The 18,821-nt window shown below is 36.1% G+C and overlaps 1 protein-coding gene across 1 annotated transcript; it reads left to right on the forward strand.

Moving 5' to 3' along the window:
* The first annotated feature begins 808 nt into the window (after window positions 1-808).
* On the forward strand, window positions 809-16,936 carry LOC146162664 (uncharacterized). Its single transcript, XM_083383974.1, has 7 exons — window positions 809-2,340; window positions 6,437-6,565; window positions 8,427-8,481; window positions 11,223-11,564; window positions 12,757-12,891; window positions 13,254-13,329; window positions 14,980-16,936. The coding sequence occupies exons 1-7, from the start codon at window positions 2,131-2,133 to the stop codon at window positions 15,095-15,097; spliced, it is 1,065 nt and encodes a 354-aa protein (XP_083240100.1). The 5' UTR covers window positions 809-2,130; the 3' UTR covers window positions 15,098-16,936.
* Window positions 16,937-18,821: the final 1,885 nt, after the last annotated feature.

Raw genomic sequence — 18,821 nt, forward strand, 5'->3', positions numbered from 1 at the left:
AGATAAATGTCGACCTCAATTCCTGATCAGTAACAGCAGAATACTCTAGCAAAGCTAGCAGTTCAGGTCAGACACAGGTAGATGCATGCAGAGGTTTACAATTTTACTTCTGTAGACTCTACTATACAGTGTAGAGGGCTTAATTAGAGGGGCAAAATTGCTAGCTTTGCTGGAGTATTCCGCCGTATAGGAATAACAAAGACCTAGGTGTAAACGTATTTGAAAGAGTCCTAATAGCTGAAACTCTTTAAAGTAAAAACTGTTACAAAAGCATAAAATAATTGCATGTGCGGACAAAATTTCTTCTTTTGTCAATTTTAAGAAATTAAACCTATTTGTGTGGATGTGTGGTATAAGAGTTTGGTTTGCAACCTTAAAAAGCTACAGGGAAGACAAAAAATTGGAAACAAATTATATAAAATGTGTTAAAAAAGTCAGCTAACCTCGGTAAGTAGCGATATCGAATGTGACCTTGACGCGTCCTTGAACTTGTCTCGGTTCGCACATGGGTCACGTCAAGGTCATATAACAGGTGCGAAATGCATTTTTTCACGTTAAAGGCAAACTGTTAAATGAGTCAACATTTGCCGTTAGAATTGCAATTAATAAAACAGACAAACGCTTTTTCTGTTGCTTCATGTGACGTTTACCTTTACTGACGTCTCATTGTGACGGTAGTTCTCTAAAATATTACGCTGCCAAAGCAAACATGGCAGATTAAAATATATTTCATTAATATTTGTCGATAAAAGTGTGATTGCTGAATTACTGTATTTTATTAATAATAATATATATATAAGATTTTTGATAAAAGTCGGATTGCTGGCTTAGTTAGATAGCTTTGAGTAATGTGTACACTGTACGGAATTCCGATCGATATACTATACTTCCGGAAATATTACGCGGGGAACTTTCGAGTTACGTGCTTCCCTTTGGCAGGTATTTTAAATATGTGTGAAAACTTCAGATCGATATATATCTTTACTCCCTAGCTGCAAGCTTCCTTTTAGTAAGTTTATTCGGTTTTTGAAAGATTTAACACAAACGTGTTTTTAAAAGACATAACCCCAGTTTCCGTTTTAATTAACGTCACGGCAAAAACAATAATTTACAGGACTCGGGTAACCTTAGCAACCCCTTTAGCTGGAAAACAACGAACCAAAACAAACATTACCCTTCCTACTGCGTGTTTATTTAACTTTTACCCGGTTTTAATCGGCGGCTGACCGCGAAAAAATGCGCTTTTATATCGGTTCCTTCTGTTTGCGTCCGAAAACGGCGTTTCCGCCTGCCGAAATCGATATAGAATGTCACGCTCTTCGGCAAATTCGCTTCCAGAGCGACCTTTTCCTTACGTTAGCCTATCACCGACATTGTTTGGGGCGCGGGTTATCGGAAAAGCGGTTATGACGAACGATCGAGATACGAAGCGTCAACAGCTCGATTGGAACATTGCGTTATTTCGCCGGCCTCATGTTTGCCACTGGATCGATGCGCCATTATACGCGGATGATTGGATGCCATTAATTATTATTATTCCCCGGAACCCGCCTATTGTTGTGTACGTTTTTCGAAATTGTGAGAGAAAGGACGTTTTTCGTTTCCTAAATTGAAGAATTGGCCTATAGGCCCTAGTAGATGCTATAGCAGATTTTTTTCTGAGGATTTAAACGTCAGCCGTAAGGTTAAAATAACTTCCAGCTTTAATAAGTTGAATGTCAAGTTTAAGGTCTTTGTTTTACAGCTGTTGTGTCAAGGGAAGAGGCAAATATGAGATTTAAATTTATACGAGTTTTTGTTGTACAAGTGCCGTAAATAGGGCAGGATTCGAGTTAAGACAAATTATACCACTGATTGCAGAACTCCCTAAAGCCAAATAAAGACGAAATGTTTGAATGTTCGTTTAACTCACTATATTCAAATGTCGAATACGAATTTAAATAAGCCTAACGATTATTTTGAACAGTTGTTAAGTTTTTGTTTAGTTGTGCCGCCAGATATCATTAAGTTCTTGTGTTCACCTTTTTTGTTTTCCTCTCTATTCAGACAAAGCAGTTTAATTAAGCGATCCAAAAAACGACGCTGTTTTTGCCAACAAAAAGCAGCTGCAACAAAAAACAAGAAAAAGACATGACGAACAGCGGACTCTTGTCGAAAAAACACGGACGAAAGGCAATTTCGTCGTTATTCTTTCAAAGCGTCCTACTGGTGCTAATCCTGGCTGCCACGCGGACACAGGCCAAGAGACACGAACAGAGGGTTTGCCTCGAAGACATGAAGACCTGCCGGAGGAATACGACTTGCGAGCGAGCCTACAAGACCATCACAAGAAAATGCCCGGTTGGTGGCCAAATTGTGTAAAGCAGGGGTGGTTAATTTTTTTAACGCAGACCCCCTGCACATTTTTTTTTAGTTTGCGCCGACCAAGGGTTTTCATGGGATTTTTAGGGATGACGTCATGAAACAATAGACCTGCTCTTTTGAATCCGACGTCTAAATAAATTAAAGTAGAAGGTGCCATAGCGTTTTTTTAGTTTTGTTTTAAATTACCCCCCCTAAAGTAGTCCACGTACCTACAAGGGGTCCACTAGTTTAAAGGGTGTTTAAAATAAACATAAGGCAAATTTAAGTAGGCTGTACTCGTCCGTTTAACTGGTGGCTTACTATTTGATTTAAAGAGACGGTAATCGAGCAAATGGCAGATAAAAAAAAATAAATAAATAATAATGCAAGCTAATGATGCAAGCTAAAAAAAAATAAATAAATAATGATGCAAGCTAAGGCCAGCTGAAAGGCACGTTTCTTTGAAGAAATTGATTTAAAAAAGAGTTAGCAGGTACATGGCCAAAAAGATTCGCTAACAGATTTTCTTGTATTGATATAAATTACGTTTGATTTTTGCTGTTTTTTCTAAATTACGTGAAATACCTACTTGTTTTTTTATGCCAGATTTGTAGCTGTTTTAAGACAAACAGTTTTTACAAAAGTAACTGCTGAGGCTGTCTGTTAGTTTCTACTCAGAAGCCTATCGTATATGTTTGCCCAAGTCGGTAAACTTTATTTACTCAGTCGGCAACATTACCTAGAATTCGTGGTGGCACAAAAGCAAGCTGGTTAACCATTGACGAGTCTGGGCAGGGAACTGAATTAAACTTTTGTTACGAACCTGGCCTATGTACGCAATGTGTAGCATCTTGCTTTGCCTTGCGATTGACGAGTTTTGAACTGAAGAAAATACACGCTTATATACCTTTAACCAGGGATGTACCTTTAAGCCAGGGATGGTTAACCTGTCGACATCTGGACAATTTAATAAAGCCTGCATCAGAATTGTTTTTAAGTATAAACAAAAATTTTCAAATAAAACCCCTTTAAATGTTTGTGCGTAAGTGTTCCCATGTGTGCAGTTACCCTTTTTTGACCATTTATATTGAATATTCTAGCGTATTTTTCTAAATTGCCTCATATTCAACTGCCTGTTTTTTGACACAACACCCGACATATAAAAAAGCATGCGTCGTCCTTGAAAGAATAAGGTATCTTGAAACACACATTTTTACCAACCAGCGAACACCTTTTTCATAGAATTAACAATATTTTGCCACCCATAGGAATAATTTACAAGCCTTTCTGGTAAATGGATTTGATTTTACTAAAACGGGCTACACGTATACTTGGCAGGAGGTTTCCGGGGTTAGAAAGCCTATAACGTAAGAACACATTAAAAAAATTTTAGATAAGTTTAAATTCCACATGTACAACGACATTCTTCTTATCTGTGTTCAAATTTCAGGCATTTCAAAGGACTTTTAACTATGTTGTAGCGACATGTTAAATCAAACAAATCCGTTATGATAACGCAAGGGGTTACAAGACACAAATAAAAGAAGGAAGGCTTGATAAAATCCCTGCTGTACAGCATACAGGTAGCCACACATTTTCATGAAATAAACTCATAGACCTTCTAAGGCTTTTCAACGAAGATTTATAGGCTTTTAAAGACCTAAAATTTTCATATAATTCGAAAACAAAATAGTCTATATGCCATGCTCAACACCATACCAAATAGTTTTAAAAATTTTAACTACGGCACTTTAAAAAACATCATTTAAGATACACTAAAATAAAATCAAAGACTATTTAAAGACTTTGGGGCAACACAAGTTTCACAAAGACTTAACGATATCCAAATCGATTCCCAGACAGTCAAAGATAACAAAATATTTTGGCTATTTCAACTACGTAAAACCATTTTTGCGCTTTGCGTAAATCTTGTTCCTCTATCGAGTGTAAATTGCAAAACACCCTAGTTTTATCCCTGATTAAATGTCGTTGCGGTTATATTAAGATGCGCAAAGTCTACAAAGGTAATATTTAACGGCATGCAGAAACCTTTCTGAGTTTGGTTTGGCCCACGACAAGAAAAGGTTGCTCACCCCTGATTTAGAATCAGTTCCAAGTCAAGACCTGGTAACACGTGCATTTCTCTTAAGTCGCGCGCAAACCTTGAGGTGTTTGCCCTTTGACTTTGGCGATGTCGCGACAAAGTTGGTGTGAAATTCCACCAAGACACATTCGTCTCGCCCTCGGGTTTGTTTGATTTGACTTACACGCAAAAGCCTCGCCTGTAGATTCTACAACGCGGCCCTTATGACCCCCAAGGCTCCGTTCCGCCAATAGAGTTACGTCATTAACACAGTGTGACAAGGCTGTATTTATCAGCCTCATGAAGCTATATCATTCCAATCCTATATTTTTGGGGGGAATTAAATTATGATAGCAAAGCTCTCGTGGAGGGCTGGACTAAGGGTACTGTAGGCCTAAGGCTGTTTACTAGAGAAGAGTCTAATTTAGCAAACCAAGCTAAACAGTAATAAAACTACGTACATAAAAAAAAGCAAAATAACACAAACATAACATAAAAACATGCATTAAATGTAACTAAGTGTCATAGACTCATAATGTATATCTGAGGGACGATTTTTTGAATTTTTTCCAGGACCTACGGCTATAGCCTTAGTAGCCTAATGGTTAATCCGGCACTGCCCCTACGGCTCGTTCAGTCAATATAGTAACGTCATTAACACAGTGTGACAAGGCTGTACTTATCAGCGTCATGTAGTGTCTATCATTCCAATCTTGTATTATTTAAGGGAAATAAACTATAGTAGCAAAGCCATTTTTTCTTTTGTGTTTAATCATAGGTTTATAATTTACCAATAAAGTTCGTATAGTGGTCGGTGTGTACTTCCTAAAAATGTAACCATTTACTTTTGTGTATCGCCATACTTCCTCTTTCTAAAGCCGAATATATGTTCGCACAGAAGATAACATCGCGAAAAAGCGTAGCATAGTCGGGGCACTTTCGGCATATTTACTTTGATAAATCGCATAACCTTGCACATAGTTTCAATTCTGTAGTTCAGTGGTTCTTAGTCGCTTTAATTTTTCGAGGGCATCGCACAAAGATTCCGTTTCGTACCTATACTATATTTTGCGGTGATAAAATGCTTACAGCTAATATTGTCCCTTGACAAATGCGTTCGAATTCATTGTTACAAGAAAACTGCACGAACTGATTTTGATTGTATAGTATAATTTTTGAATGAATGAATGTTAAATTTCTATCGCTTGGTGCTTCGCAAGTTCAACAAATTTTCCGAAATGAGTCGCATGAAAAAAAGTTTGAGAACAACTACTGTAGTTGTTCAATTTTAACAATTGATGACGCTGAATATCTATTGGACGAAATAAAATAACGTGAATCACAGACTTCGTTCAGATTAAACACGTAGGAAATGAGAAAATAAAATATCGTGATAACCAAATGGGATTCTATATCATGATGACGGGTCGTTTGCAACATACAGCGGGACAAAGCACAGATACACCCTTAATATATATACTATTGGCGGTCTTTTAAAATCACATTTAATATGGAGAAAACGACCACTGTTAGACATTAAAAAACGCTGATCGAAAAGGGATACGGCCACCCAAATCACAATGTTTTGCTTTAGGCTCATCACCTAAGATACGCTATTATTTAGTGTTATCTGACATCAAAGCAATATACAAAGTTAATATGTTTACGGCCAACGTTTGAGTGCGGATTTTGGTATACACGTTAAACCTGATATTTATATAATTGGTATATCACTCCACCAGCATTTGTGTTACTTTATTACTTATTTTTGTCATGGTTGACAAGGTGATATTGATTTTGGCGGGCACAGACACTATTCTATGCGCACTGTGGGATTACCACTTACAAGTTTTCAGTGTAATATAAACTAGATATAATATCATAAGGTAATTTTACGACGTTCAACATATTTTCTTATGTGTATTTTCTTTTTAATTTTTTTTAAATTATTTTTTTTAATATTGTTTTTCGACGTTTAGCATCTGGCGAAATCTGTTTCGTTACTTGCAGATTAACGCCAGCAGGTGCGCAGCCGAACCGCAGGATCTTTCAACCTGCCTTCACAGCATAGAAATCTTACGCTCGACGGCTTTCAAAGAAGACGACCGATGTGTTTGTTTCAGTATGTCAAGCATCAAGGTAAAAACTAACTAGAGGTTCGAATGATATCACTGTTTTGGACCAGGGGTGGGCGATGCGTATTTCCGCATTAACATGCTTCGGTCATATAAAAAATATATTAGGGATGGCGGAAGGATATGACCGAAGCATGTTGATGCGGAAATACGCATCGTATCATTATGGCCATTGTTCATGAAAGTACGGATTGCTGAATGCGGAACTAAAACGCTAACAGCTAACATTTTGAGTTCTTGTTGTTTAAATGTTGCTGTGTGAGATAAAGCTGCTCATATTTGACACTTAAAGCCGACTATGCTTTGAGTAAAGATTTTCGTTCTGCAACCTTTACACCGATAAAATGTTATTTTTAGTCGCGGGCCAAAACCAACCTCAGAAACGTCTCTGCGGGCCGTAAGACAATTTTAACTGACAATTGTGCATTCAGATGGAATGAGTTGGCAAAACTTACCTCGTCAATTGTTCCAATCTAAGTTAAACATTACGCCTTTAAGCTGAAAATTTTCCCCATTTAGCTTATAGTTAAAATAGCCAAAAATATATGAAAAATAGCCGCTTACTCATTTTATAAAGGAGGTGGCGAGCCGGATGATATTCCTTAGCTGGTAAGATTTGACCCGCTGACCGTGGGCTGCCCACCCCTGTTTTAGACCGATAACGATAAGCGATTTTTATGTTTGCCAACCGATACCCGACCCATTTTTTTATGTACCTAAAATATGGCAATATTTTCAATTAATTCAAGATATAATGCCAATTACATTTAGCCTATACCCATTTATTCATACCACTATTTTCATAATGTTGAACAGGGTAAACCAAACACTGTTAAATCAATCAGCAATGAAAATGAAAGCGAAGGACTAATTTGCAGGTTAAAACATTTTTGCCTGTTTTTAAAGGAAGAGTTATAAAACGTTTTTATAGAACAATATCGGCAAAAATATCAATGAAATTTACCGATACCGATATATCAGTTGTGATGGAATATCATCCGATGTAATCAGCCTGTCTCTAGTAAAAACACCACGCAGTCTCAGGAATGATATTAAGTCGGTAATTGCGATCGAATTATAACGGATATTAATCTCCAGAGACGGAATAATGAAACTTAAGACATGCGCACTTGGGATTGCAAAGTAAACAGGGCATTTGGGACCTTAAAACCCTTTTCAAAGACTTATATTAATGAATTTTCTGATCATCTGATCATCTGATTGAACTTTTATTTTTAATTTGTTTATCTGTTCGATTGCTACTCTTACAGTGGATAGCGTTGTTTACTATTAGATTTCATATAACCTTTAAACTGGTTATTGCTAAATTATTTAACAAACACACAAAAAAACCTATGTTCCGTCATTGTTGTCTAAACCTAACATTATTTGCAAATAAATAAGGGTCTGAACCGTTTTGGTAAAAAGATTCCACGAGGTTTTCGTGAGTCATGCAAAAATTTAATTACAGGCTGAATTGTTATGCCGTTAAAACGTTTTCCTGTTTTTAGACGTCCTAAAAAATAATTTACAGAAAAAATGATGAATTTGTCAAAATATTTTAACCTTTAGCTATTTTTTTCGGGTCACTGAGCTATAAATGTGACGAACATTACACAAAAAACGTCGCTTGAGTTCGTTGAGTAATTTCAGACATTCTTTTGTACATTTTACAGATTTAGCTCACAAAATGACGTTTTATTTGAAATCAAACACAAGCAACGTCAAATAAAACTAGCGTTAGCAAACGTAATAGCCTCAGTATTTGGATATGTGACTGTGTCGCACAGTAACGTATAGCATATGGAGTTTTACGATATTTAAAGAGCGTTTTTTGTTTGGTAAACTCACAACTTGTTTTTCAGAGAGTGAAGCGCTGCGTCAAAGTGTACAACACAGTGTTTGCCAACCCCTGCTACGGTAAGTATCCATAAACGAGCCACACCTATAGTAGACAAGGATAATTAGTAGCACTAACGTAGTGTATTGTCATTTTAGCTCTAACCAAAACTTTCTACTGTTAAACATCTTTGTCGCGTTTTTATATACAACGCGAATATTTTGTCATACCCTAACTTTCAGTTTGCAGTATTTTCATTTTAAAACGTTAAACCTGTGGTCATCAAACTTTTTTTACAAAGGGCCGTTTAACTAACTGTAAGAAATTGGGATCGCCGGATTTAAAAAATTTAAAAAAAATTGTTGTTTTTTTTTCAACATATTTGACTTATTATACATGAAAACGACGAAAACCAAAAAAATATTTTCCAAAAATAAGATGAGTTTTACGAAATCGCCGTTTATTTTAAAATTTTCAAAGTTTAGCTTCATTTACTTCCCAGAAACTTCTTCGTTAATAAACTTTTAATGACCGTTTTCTGGGACCACTTAGAATATATGCCACGGGTCGTAGTTTGGTGACCACAGCGATAAACTAACAAATTCTTTTCTGTTAATGTTACATTTAGTTTAGCCAGTCATTAAGCTACTTTCTCATTTACTTATACCTTTATACTTTTATTAACCTCATTAGCACTAACTGCGACGTATTCATGTTTAATCTGAAATTATGTTACATTGAATACGTGATATTGGAAACCACCTTGACCCTTGCAAGATAAATGTCGATCTCAATGCTTGATCAGTAACAGCAGAATACTCTAGCAAAGCTCACAATTTAGGTTAGACACTATTAAAAATCTTAGATTTAAACTTTTACTACCGCGGACCCCTAAAATTTGATTTTTGCTTTGCGTGGACCATGGTAGGCAAGAAATTGTTTGAGATGATGTCATAAATTTACGTCACAGTAGAAATAGACGTCAGGAATCTGCTGTTTTCATTCCAAATATTGTAAAAGTGAAACAAAGTATAAATACATTCAGTGCAAAAATGTTTAATTTTTAACTGAACTCTTTTCCTTGAAAAATTGATTACTTTTTAAATATACACTAATATTTTTAATTAGGCCATCATGGACCCCCTAAAGCTAGTTCACGTACCCCCAAAGAGTCCATAGACCCCAGTTTAACAACCACTGTCTTAGATCTTTTAATATAGCGTCTGATCTAAATTGCTGATTTGCTAGAGTATTCTGCTGAAATCTGAAATAAATCCGAGAAAGTTGTATGTACAAGGATTTTCACCGCAAACCTAACTTAATGCACAGAAAGCGGTTTGGCCGCTCGCGAGGAAGCCATAAAACTGGCGGCCGTTACCATGCGCGCCGCCGTTGCTACGGACCTTGATGACGTCACCACCGAAAGTAGCACAGTGGCGAGCGAGGAAGTTTTGTCGGGTAAAAAGTGAACTTGAGACGCGCACCAGCAAACGCACCGTAATTTTGTGCACTGATTGTTTTGAAACAAACGCGATTGTTGTTTCACAATGCTATCGAGCACGCGCGCGCACAACTGCATACAATCAACATAGAAACTGTTTCATTAAAGTAAAATGAATATCAAAGCCGATGCAGAAATGGGTATACGGATATTTAAAACGTCTTTAAAATGCAACCTACCCCTGTATGGGCTTTGATGTTCATTCTACGTTTAATTATAACCTTCAGCCAAAATGCTTTAAAATTCACTAAATTATATTGAATTTTACCTTTTTTTCTAATCAGTCGATAATTTGACAATGCAAATGATAAACTCATAATTGAAATCACAGCTTTGTATTTTTACTTTTTGTGTGCTTGTTAATTTTATAATTTGAATCGAATTTCATTTCAATCAGGGTACACTAATTTTAATTACAATGTTAATCATTATGTTGTTAATCGCTATGCTTTTAGCTAAAACTACTGTTTTCAGTAAATCGCAAAAAGTTGACATTCCCATGCCTTGTTTAATCTGCCTACAAAAACAAAATAGGAGAAACTTGCTTGGCAAAAGACAAATACAGCACTTGCTTTGAAACAAAGGCCATAGTTGATATTTTGCTAGCAGGCAATCATTTAAAGAATGTTAATTGCCTGTCGTGCCTTTACTACCACACCCAAAACACTGTAACTCGAACAACCATGCGTAAAAACTCAAACCTATATTACTCACCATTTTGCAGGAGAATCTCCTCAACTGTGTTGTGGTTATTACATTCACGTTCCACGTGCTGTTAAACCATTACCGGTATTTTTCCAGGACTCTTGCTTGCCATCTTAAATCAGTTTTGCTGGCAAATACTCAACAGCCTTGTTTTTACGATGCAGTAAAATTTCTGTTTACTGTACATTTGTTTTTTTAATAGTTCTGAAAAAGCAACATTCCTTTAATGATATTAGCTAAGAAAAACACTGTTGTGATCAAGAACAAAATATATCGTTAAAGTACTAATTGTTACGCTATTCGAGAAAGAAATGATTGTGACGTAATAAAACAGAAGTCAATTTTGCATGTTGTTGTTCTGTTGCTCATATAAGCCATATCGCATGTTTTGTTTTGCCTGAAGCTTATTGCATGAACGAAATGAGCTAAAATAAAAATATTATACTTAAAAAAATAACACAATATAATAATAAATAAAAAATAACACAATAAGAAAAAAAATTATAAAAAACAAAAAAACTTTTTTCTAACCAACACACTGTTAAAACAAATGATTTATTTTTGAAAGATACGCTAAAATAAAGCAACTAAAATTTCTGTATTTACTCATTTTAGACGCGGGGGTTCAATGGCTGAACCGCGAACTAAAGCCGACGACTGCGAGTAGCTCAACCCCAAAAGACGAAGCAAAAGACTTGGAAAAAGAGTCTAAGGACGTGGCTAAGAAAGGTCCAGTTGCTTCCGAGGAACAATTTCTCGAGATTGACAGCATTTTTGCCGAGTCGAAACCCCTTAGACCCGGAAAAATGAACGCCGTGAAAACTGTTATCGACATTGATCAAGAAATGTTAAACAAAGATGAACTTGAAATCGACATTGCGTTCAAATCAAAAGAAGAGGACTTTACTGTGGAAAATTTGCTGACAACGCTACCCACCCCACCGGAAACAACAGAAGGTACCGAAGTAGTTTTGATGCTTGTTTGTACTTATAAGTGTGTCGCATAGATTCAATATTCATGAATAACCTATGCCAGTGGTTCTTAAACGTTTTCGTAGCATATAGCGGACCCTGATTTGCTTTTCTGAAAAACTTAAGGCTCCAGCGGATCAGGATTTCTTGACGGTGTCCTTACCCCCCTGGGTGTCACGACAATTTTTTTTTCAGTCGTAAGACTGCCACCTGATTGTCGTTAAATTAATAATAAAAACAAAAAAACAAACATCCCAATTACTATTTATACAGACTACTATACACAAGCTAGCAAATGAATATAATTTATTATTGTTTAAACTCAATGAGGAGAATCTGCTCCAGCTAGTGTATACTCAATGTATTTAAATGTCGTTGGTTGGACTCTTTAAACTTCTTCAAGGACCCTATAAACCAGCCTTAACCTGGGGTAAATATACCCGAGGGGGTAAATTTTCTCGTTTCAGGGGTAACTCAAAATATATCCGCATTGACGGGACTCACTTTCGTTGTGCATTATCTACTACTTTACCGAAAATTGAACAACTCGTTGCCAAAAAACAAGGGCAGCCGTCGCATTGAGTATAGCTGATGTAGCTAATTTGTTACTTTCGTTTTTAAATAAATGAACACTATTTTATGTATTTGGAGTAAATCTAATATTCATCTTTGTTAAAAGGGTAAAACATTTTATGGTAAAAAACCTCTGTTATAAACTATAGTTGCGAACCACTTGCCTATACAAACGACTATATAAAATATCTAATAATTGAACTTAATAATGTCTAACCTTACCCTTCTGCTACTGTTTAAAGGCAAAATACAAATAACGTAGATACAAAAGAGGCGTCTTTTCAAATCGCCAGCCTACCACTGGTACCTTAAATCTAGTGTGTGCGTCGGTTGGCGTTCTTAGAGGTCAAACACCTTGATTGGGTGCCCCTTAAGCCATTGCAGTCCTTGATTGTTATCAATCAGTCGATTTGTAAAACTTTTCCGAACTTGTGTGGGTCTGTCTAACAGAATCAATTTATTCATCAGACAAATATTGCCATAAGCGCTTTACGCAATGCTGTTCTCGCGTGGAAAAAGCGCAAATGTTTTTCTCGCGTGGAAAAAACACTATTTGACAGTTCAACTAAAGAACGTTAAATACATATAATTTAATATAATGCAGATTGGAATTCCTTGCTGCACAATATAATGTCTCCTGAAGATTACGAAGACAAGGGGCAACTGGAATACGAGGACGAAATAAGGCAACTAGCACAACAAGAGGATAAAGAAAAACAAGAAACCAACTACAGCTTAGGTATATAGTCTATTTACATTTCTTGCTAAATGTATAGTTAATAAAGCTCTCATAAGGTGGATTAATGTTAGGCGGTATAATTGTGTATTACTTAGGCATATCGTGGAATGTTAGCTGTCATTATATGTTGTTTAGTTTCAACTCTTTTGCAGTTATATCGCACTAAATACAGCAAGAGCATTTGCCAATACGTGTACCACAATAGGTAATCCCCCCAAATTTTGCAACACCTAATGTAGAATTAAAGCCCAAATAAAAACTGCTTTAAAAGGGCTAGATCACTCTTGTTGGACACATATGTGTGTGTTTATGTATCTTTTATTATCGGAGAACTAATTTAAACTGTTTTGTCTTTTTTTTAGTCGTGGTTCTAACTGTGGTCGGAAGTATTGTCCTTTTGGTTGGCGCCCTTCTAATGGGATACGTCTATCGAGCAAAGTAAGTTGTCAACTTTCTCAGTAACACTGTTTCTCATGTGCATTTGAATAGCTGAGGTTTGGATAGCTGACTCAGCCGAGAAAACTAAGTATAAAGGCCTTGTCAGCTGCAGAATATTTGTCAAGTGGTTCATTATAGTTGTTAGAGTAATAATTGATCGGTACTCGTCCGATACTAGAGTGGTATCGGTATCGGTCCGATACAAAATTAACATAGGAAATGATTGGTGATCCAACGCGGTGACATTTGGCACGACCAACACCTTTTGACAAAAGATTCATTTGATAAGAAATTACTGGTTTTGCGTGACGCTTGACTAAAGATGCATTTTAGCCGAGTAAATGTTTTTTTTAACCATCGCGTAATTTGGGCTGATTTTACTTCGCTTGTTTGAGCATCGTAATGATGTCATTTGGTTGAGTTAGATCGCAATACTCTGTGCAAAATATCGGTATTGGAATAGAATGTCAAGTATCGAACATTCCTTGTGAATAATCGCTTGGTTAAGCTTCTCAAAAGCGCCATCTTCTTTAAAACGCTCTGGTTTTTCAATTAATTTATTAGCACTAACCTTCCTGCGACGATTATTAAAAGATATCTTGCGCCATCCAGCGTCTGACGGGATTTCTTTAAAACGGTGTTTGTTAAGGCATAGTGTCTTAACTTAAATAACTTTTGCTAGACCCATGTTTGCTTAACAAAATGTATTTTCTTAGCGAGTCTTCTTTAGAACACCAAATTAATTCAGTGTTCAACAAAGGTATTTCGGTATTTCGCAATAATGTAAACAAGTCATCCAAATGACGTTAATCCAAGTCGAGTTGTTTTCGATAAACACCCAGTTTTAATCCAAAAGTTCTAAATGAAGTCATTTGTTATCAAAGTTCAAATCATTGCGGTAGAAAGTTCAATCCAAGTCAAGTCATTGGCATCACAAATATAGAAACATTAACCATTAAGATTATTAAATTCGTCATTTACTTGAATGCAGACTTGGACAACTAGATTGATTTTAGCTTTTTAAAATTAGATTAGAAATAAAATTAGAGCATTTCAGTTTTGTCAAATTTAGATTAGAATTAGAATTACCGAATTCTAAAAAAAATCGAATTTAAACTAGAATTACATTTGATTATTTACAATCAATTTCATTTAAATCAAGAAGTATTCTAGTAAGAGTGTGAATGGTCAATATATTTGTGCTAAGTTCGATGTATTTAAGATTAACATATGATTTTCAGACTGTAAAAATTAAGTTCAAACCAAAGAGTTTGAATTCAAATTCTTTGTTTTGACTAAGAGACTAAAAATGTCGTTGGACAAAGTAGCATTTTTGGTAAAATCCGAATTAGATTAGAACTAGAGCGCACAAGCAATTCACAAATTAGATTAGAGTTAGAATTAAACCCATTTTGCTCTAATTCATTGAATTAGAAAACTAGAATTATCTAGTTGTCCAAGTCTGCCTGAATGACTTAGGTTCAAGTCAAGTCATGTCACTTGAAAATGTTACTTAAATCCATTTAAGTCAAATGATTGACGTAGGTTAACTGAGTTTGCGGCCTTTATTATAGTATTTAGTCCCGGCTGCTAGCCAAAGCAAAACAACTAGTTGGCTGTAACTAACGCTCTGTATTTATTAACTTGAAGGCAACTGCACCGGAGACCTTACCACCCTGGAAAGTTCGAGAAAAAACCGACCACCTTCATCGTTCGATCACTTAAGGGCAAGAGCTACCAGTGTAAGGGCACCACGCTTCACTTGTGATGATTCTACAAAAAACACCCAAGGGGGAGGGTGGCTGGACCCTGGGACGGGTACTCTTTGAGACCCAATTATTTGGGGGTTTGGGGCTTGACTACACACAAAACATAGTAGCTTTGGTCTTGCACCACCAGTTACCTACAAACAATACGAAATAATTTGCGTAAACGTTTGTAAAACATTATTTAAGTTCTTGTTATTGGCTGTTTTTGCATTATATTTTAATTTCGACAAACTTTCGCACAACAGTGCTTTATCAGTTTTAAGCAAAAACTAGTATATTTAGAAAACCTGTTTTTCCGGTCGAACTCGTGCGCAAATATAAAACTTAAATTGCGTGTACATACACATATTTAATGTAAGGGCCAAGTGTTTTATTTAACAAATCTTTATTGAAAAAAACATTAAAATTATTTATTCATGTTACCACCCCCCAAAAAAGTAGTTCACGTACACCCAAGGGGTCAAAGGACTCCCAGTTTATTATAAAAAAGAGAAAAATCTAGTAGGCCTACCCAAAGCCCCTGGCCTTCAAATCAGTATACCCCCTCCCCACCCCTAATTTGCACTAGTTTTCCACCCGCGGCCTGCTCCCCACATTTGCACTTTAGGTTTTCGCTGGGATGTTGGCGGGCCGCCAGGTGGTCACAGCTTGTACAAGACATGGCCGTGAATGGATCCGGCTTGTTTTGTGTTTCTTGTTCTTTGGTAAAGGAAGGTTCGATACCCCATAACTCCCGTAAATTCTTGAGTTAGTACACTGCAAAATGCGCGATGATCACATTTGATTGCATTTTGCACAACTGCATATTAGGCAAAAATCTTGTATGATTTTCAAATTCCATTTTTCAAAAAACAAATGTGATATTTCTTTCTTTTTGTAATAATAGGCCTGGCCAACCCTAATTTAAGTTTGACGGCTTATAAGGAAATGCGATAATACTTTCGAACTAGCCTTTTTACAAGTGTTTCTCTGCAACTGTTTAACTTTCACCCATTGCCCTTTTTTGTGCGTTTTGTAGCTAGAGCTTTTCTGCTTAGGCTTGTTGAAAAAAAAAATACTTCGTCCTGACTAGGGATGTCCGATACTTGACATTCAACTTCGATAACGATACACGATACTTTAGACAAAAAGTATCGCGATCCGGTCCGGTACCAATGACGTCATTACTTTGCTAAACCAAGCAAACTAAATAAAATTTAAACTTTTAAAGGCATTTTTTTAGGTTATTAGGCTAAAATTTAATTTAGCTTCAAGAGGTCTAGTTATCCCAGTTATTAGCCTATGTCCTATACTATATAGTTTATCAAATTCACATTATATAGTAGAAAATTCTGCGATAGATGGCAAATCACGCTGAAATTCCTATTAATTTGGTATCGGATTGTCAACGATACAACCTCAGTATCGGACGAATACCGATACTGCCACTATCGACTTCGATACGAAATTATCGGACATCCCTAGTTCGGACCCAGCCCTAATGTTTTGCGCAGCTCAAGAGGTAATATTAAACTTGAGCGTTTTGTACTTTAGTTTATTCCTGCTATTTCTTCACTTTATGTCCGCTTCTCGTTTTTTCTTTCTTCAGTTTATCTTTTTTCTCGCCCGTACTAGACTATACGTTTTAAATGCTCTTCTGCTTTGTCCGAGGCGTTCTTTTTTGTACGACCTTATCTGTATAGAACTCGCAAGTTCAAAATATGTACATTTCTTTAAGTTCCAATTTCGTTTCCCAATCGTCGCTTCGATTCCGTGTAATTTATCCGAGTTGAAATATTGTCGTGCTGTTTGTGCATAGAGCGTTCCAGTTTGATTTTTCTAATAAAGCTATTCGACTTTACCTGTTTATAGTGACTGGATTTTAGAACGAGAGGACTCCAAAATATTTTGCCTTGACTATGACCTTATTGTATTGAATGAGGTTTGGGGACGGTGAAACCTAATATATCAGCTATTGAAGGACATCCTCTCTGCCAATCTAGTCTCACGCTACAACAGTGGTTCACAACCGAAATGCCAGGTTTATTGCTCAACGGTGCCGAGAGATATTTGGGACTCGTCAAAAATCTGATTTTAGCTTTATTGGTAAGCCTCTTGCTTTACCCCTTAATGTACAGTTAGAGTAGAATTGTTTCTCGACCTGCCCCCCTTTGAGCCTATATGTCAGTTCGTATAGAGCGACGGCCCCGGTAAGACCGAAAATCGTGAGTTCGAACTTCACTACAGGCTTGTTGTTTTTCTAGTCTGCCCTGCATCATTGATCGCCTGATTCGGTTACTATTGTGAAGGTTTCGGTGTTACTATGATACGTAAGTCGTAATCGTTGATAAAAAAACGATCTGAAAAGGGCTAGATCACAGTTGTACACAATGTGTGTATTTTTCTTAACCCCAATATACCTTACGGTAAAAAACGCAATAAAACCCACTTGAGGCTATTCCACTTAAAACCGCAGGACATCTGAAATCTGTAAACGTGCCACATGTACTTTACACAAATTGTAAAAACATTGTATCCTAATTTAAATACATATTATATATTAGATCCTATGCAAAGTTTTTTAAGCATACTTAATTCAAGCTCTTTAATATGTTTTGCGCAAATCTATAGACCGCCTTAATATATGTTTGAAACTTTTGCTCACAAAATCATTTTCTGTTTTCGCATTGCCCTCACCTGATCTTATTTCCACCAATAAATCTTTATAATATACTCTTGTTGCTCCTTCAAGTCGTTATGAAACGGAATAATGTCAAAACTATGTCAAAAACAGGTTTATTAAATTGCACATCGCGAAGATAAGGCAATATATTTTCAACGCTTCACATGAAACGAAAAAATATAGGTTATAAGTAGGTTTACTTACAATTCCTTCATATATACAACACGGTTTAAACACTGGTTTTTCTTTAAGAACAACCCACAGGTATTGGTATTATTTTTCACTACTAATGCCGGGTTTTCAGCGAGCTATGTATTTAAAAATTAGGCTTCGTAAAACAATAGGCAGGGTAAACTTTTTATATTTGGTTAGACGTTATAAGAATATGAAATCCATACAAAAAAGGGAGCATTTTAAACGTTTCGAACAACTCTTTATTTATTATCAACGTATTGAATAAACTGCAACCTCCAACCATTATGCTCCTCAGTATATCAAGTTAGGTTTTTATTAAAAAAAACACAAATGACCGCTTACAATAAATTGGCTAACACATAAGCGAGTTTTTGAACTTTGACAGCCTTTAAGGAACCGTTAAGGCATCTTAAACTTATAGAAGATTACAGTTTAACAGTTTTGGTACTATACGGAGAAAGTAGAAAAAAACTAAGTCAGTTTTCATTAACGAACCACGTTGTACGGGTGTTAAAGGCACATATACACGAGATCAAAATACAATGCTTCGAAAGGTTGTTGTATGTTCAAGAAACATGACGCTCAATCCAAACCAAAAAAAAGTAAATAGTATTTAACTGTCTTTAAAGTCTTGAATGGTTAATTTGAAGACTCCATTTTAGTGAGTCGATGAGCCCGTTATTATATAAAACCGAAAAAAAGTCTCCGCTCGATATTTAATGGAGGTTTTCAACATAATAGCGTAAGAACCAAAATACAACGATTTTTTCAATAAGGATTGCAGCAAACAATCGTAACAATGATACAGTGAGAGTCGAACTCACGCCCGTTGGATGATACGACTACTGCGATTCTTACCAAAGGTA

The sequence above is a fragment of the Ascidiella aspersa genome, chromosome 3, assembly GCF_963924565.1.
Source record: "Ascidiella aspersa chromosome 3, kaAscAspe10.2, whole genome shotgun sequence".
Classification (NCBI taxonomy): Eukaryota; Metazoa; Chordata; class Ascidiacea; order Phlebobranchia; family Ascidiidae; genus Ascidiella; species Ascidiella aspersa.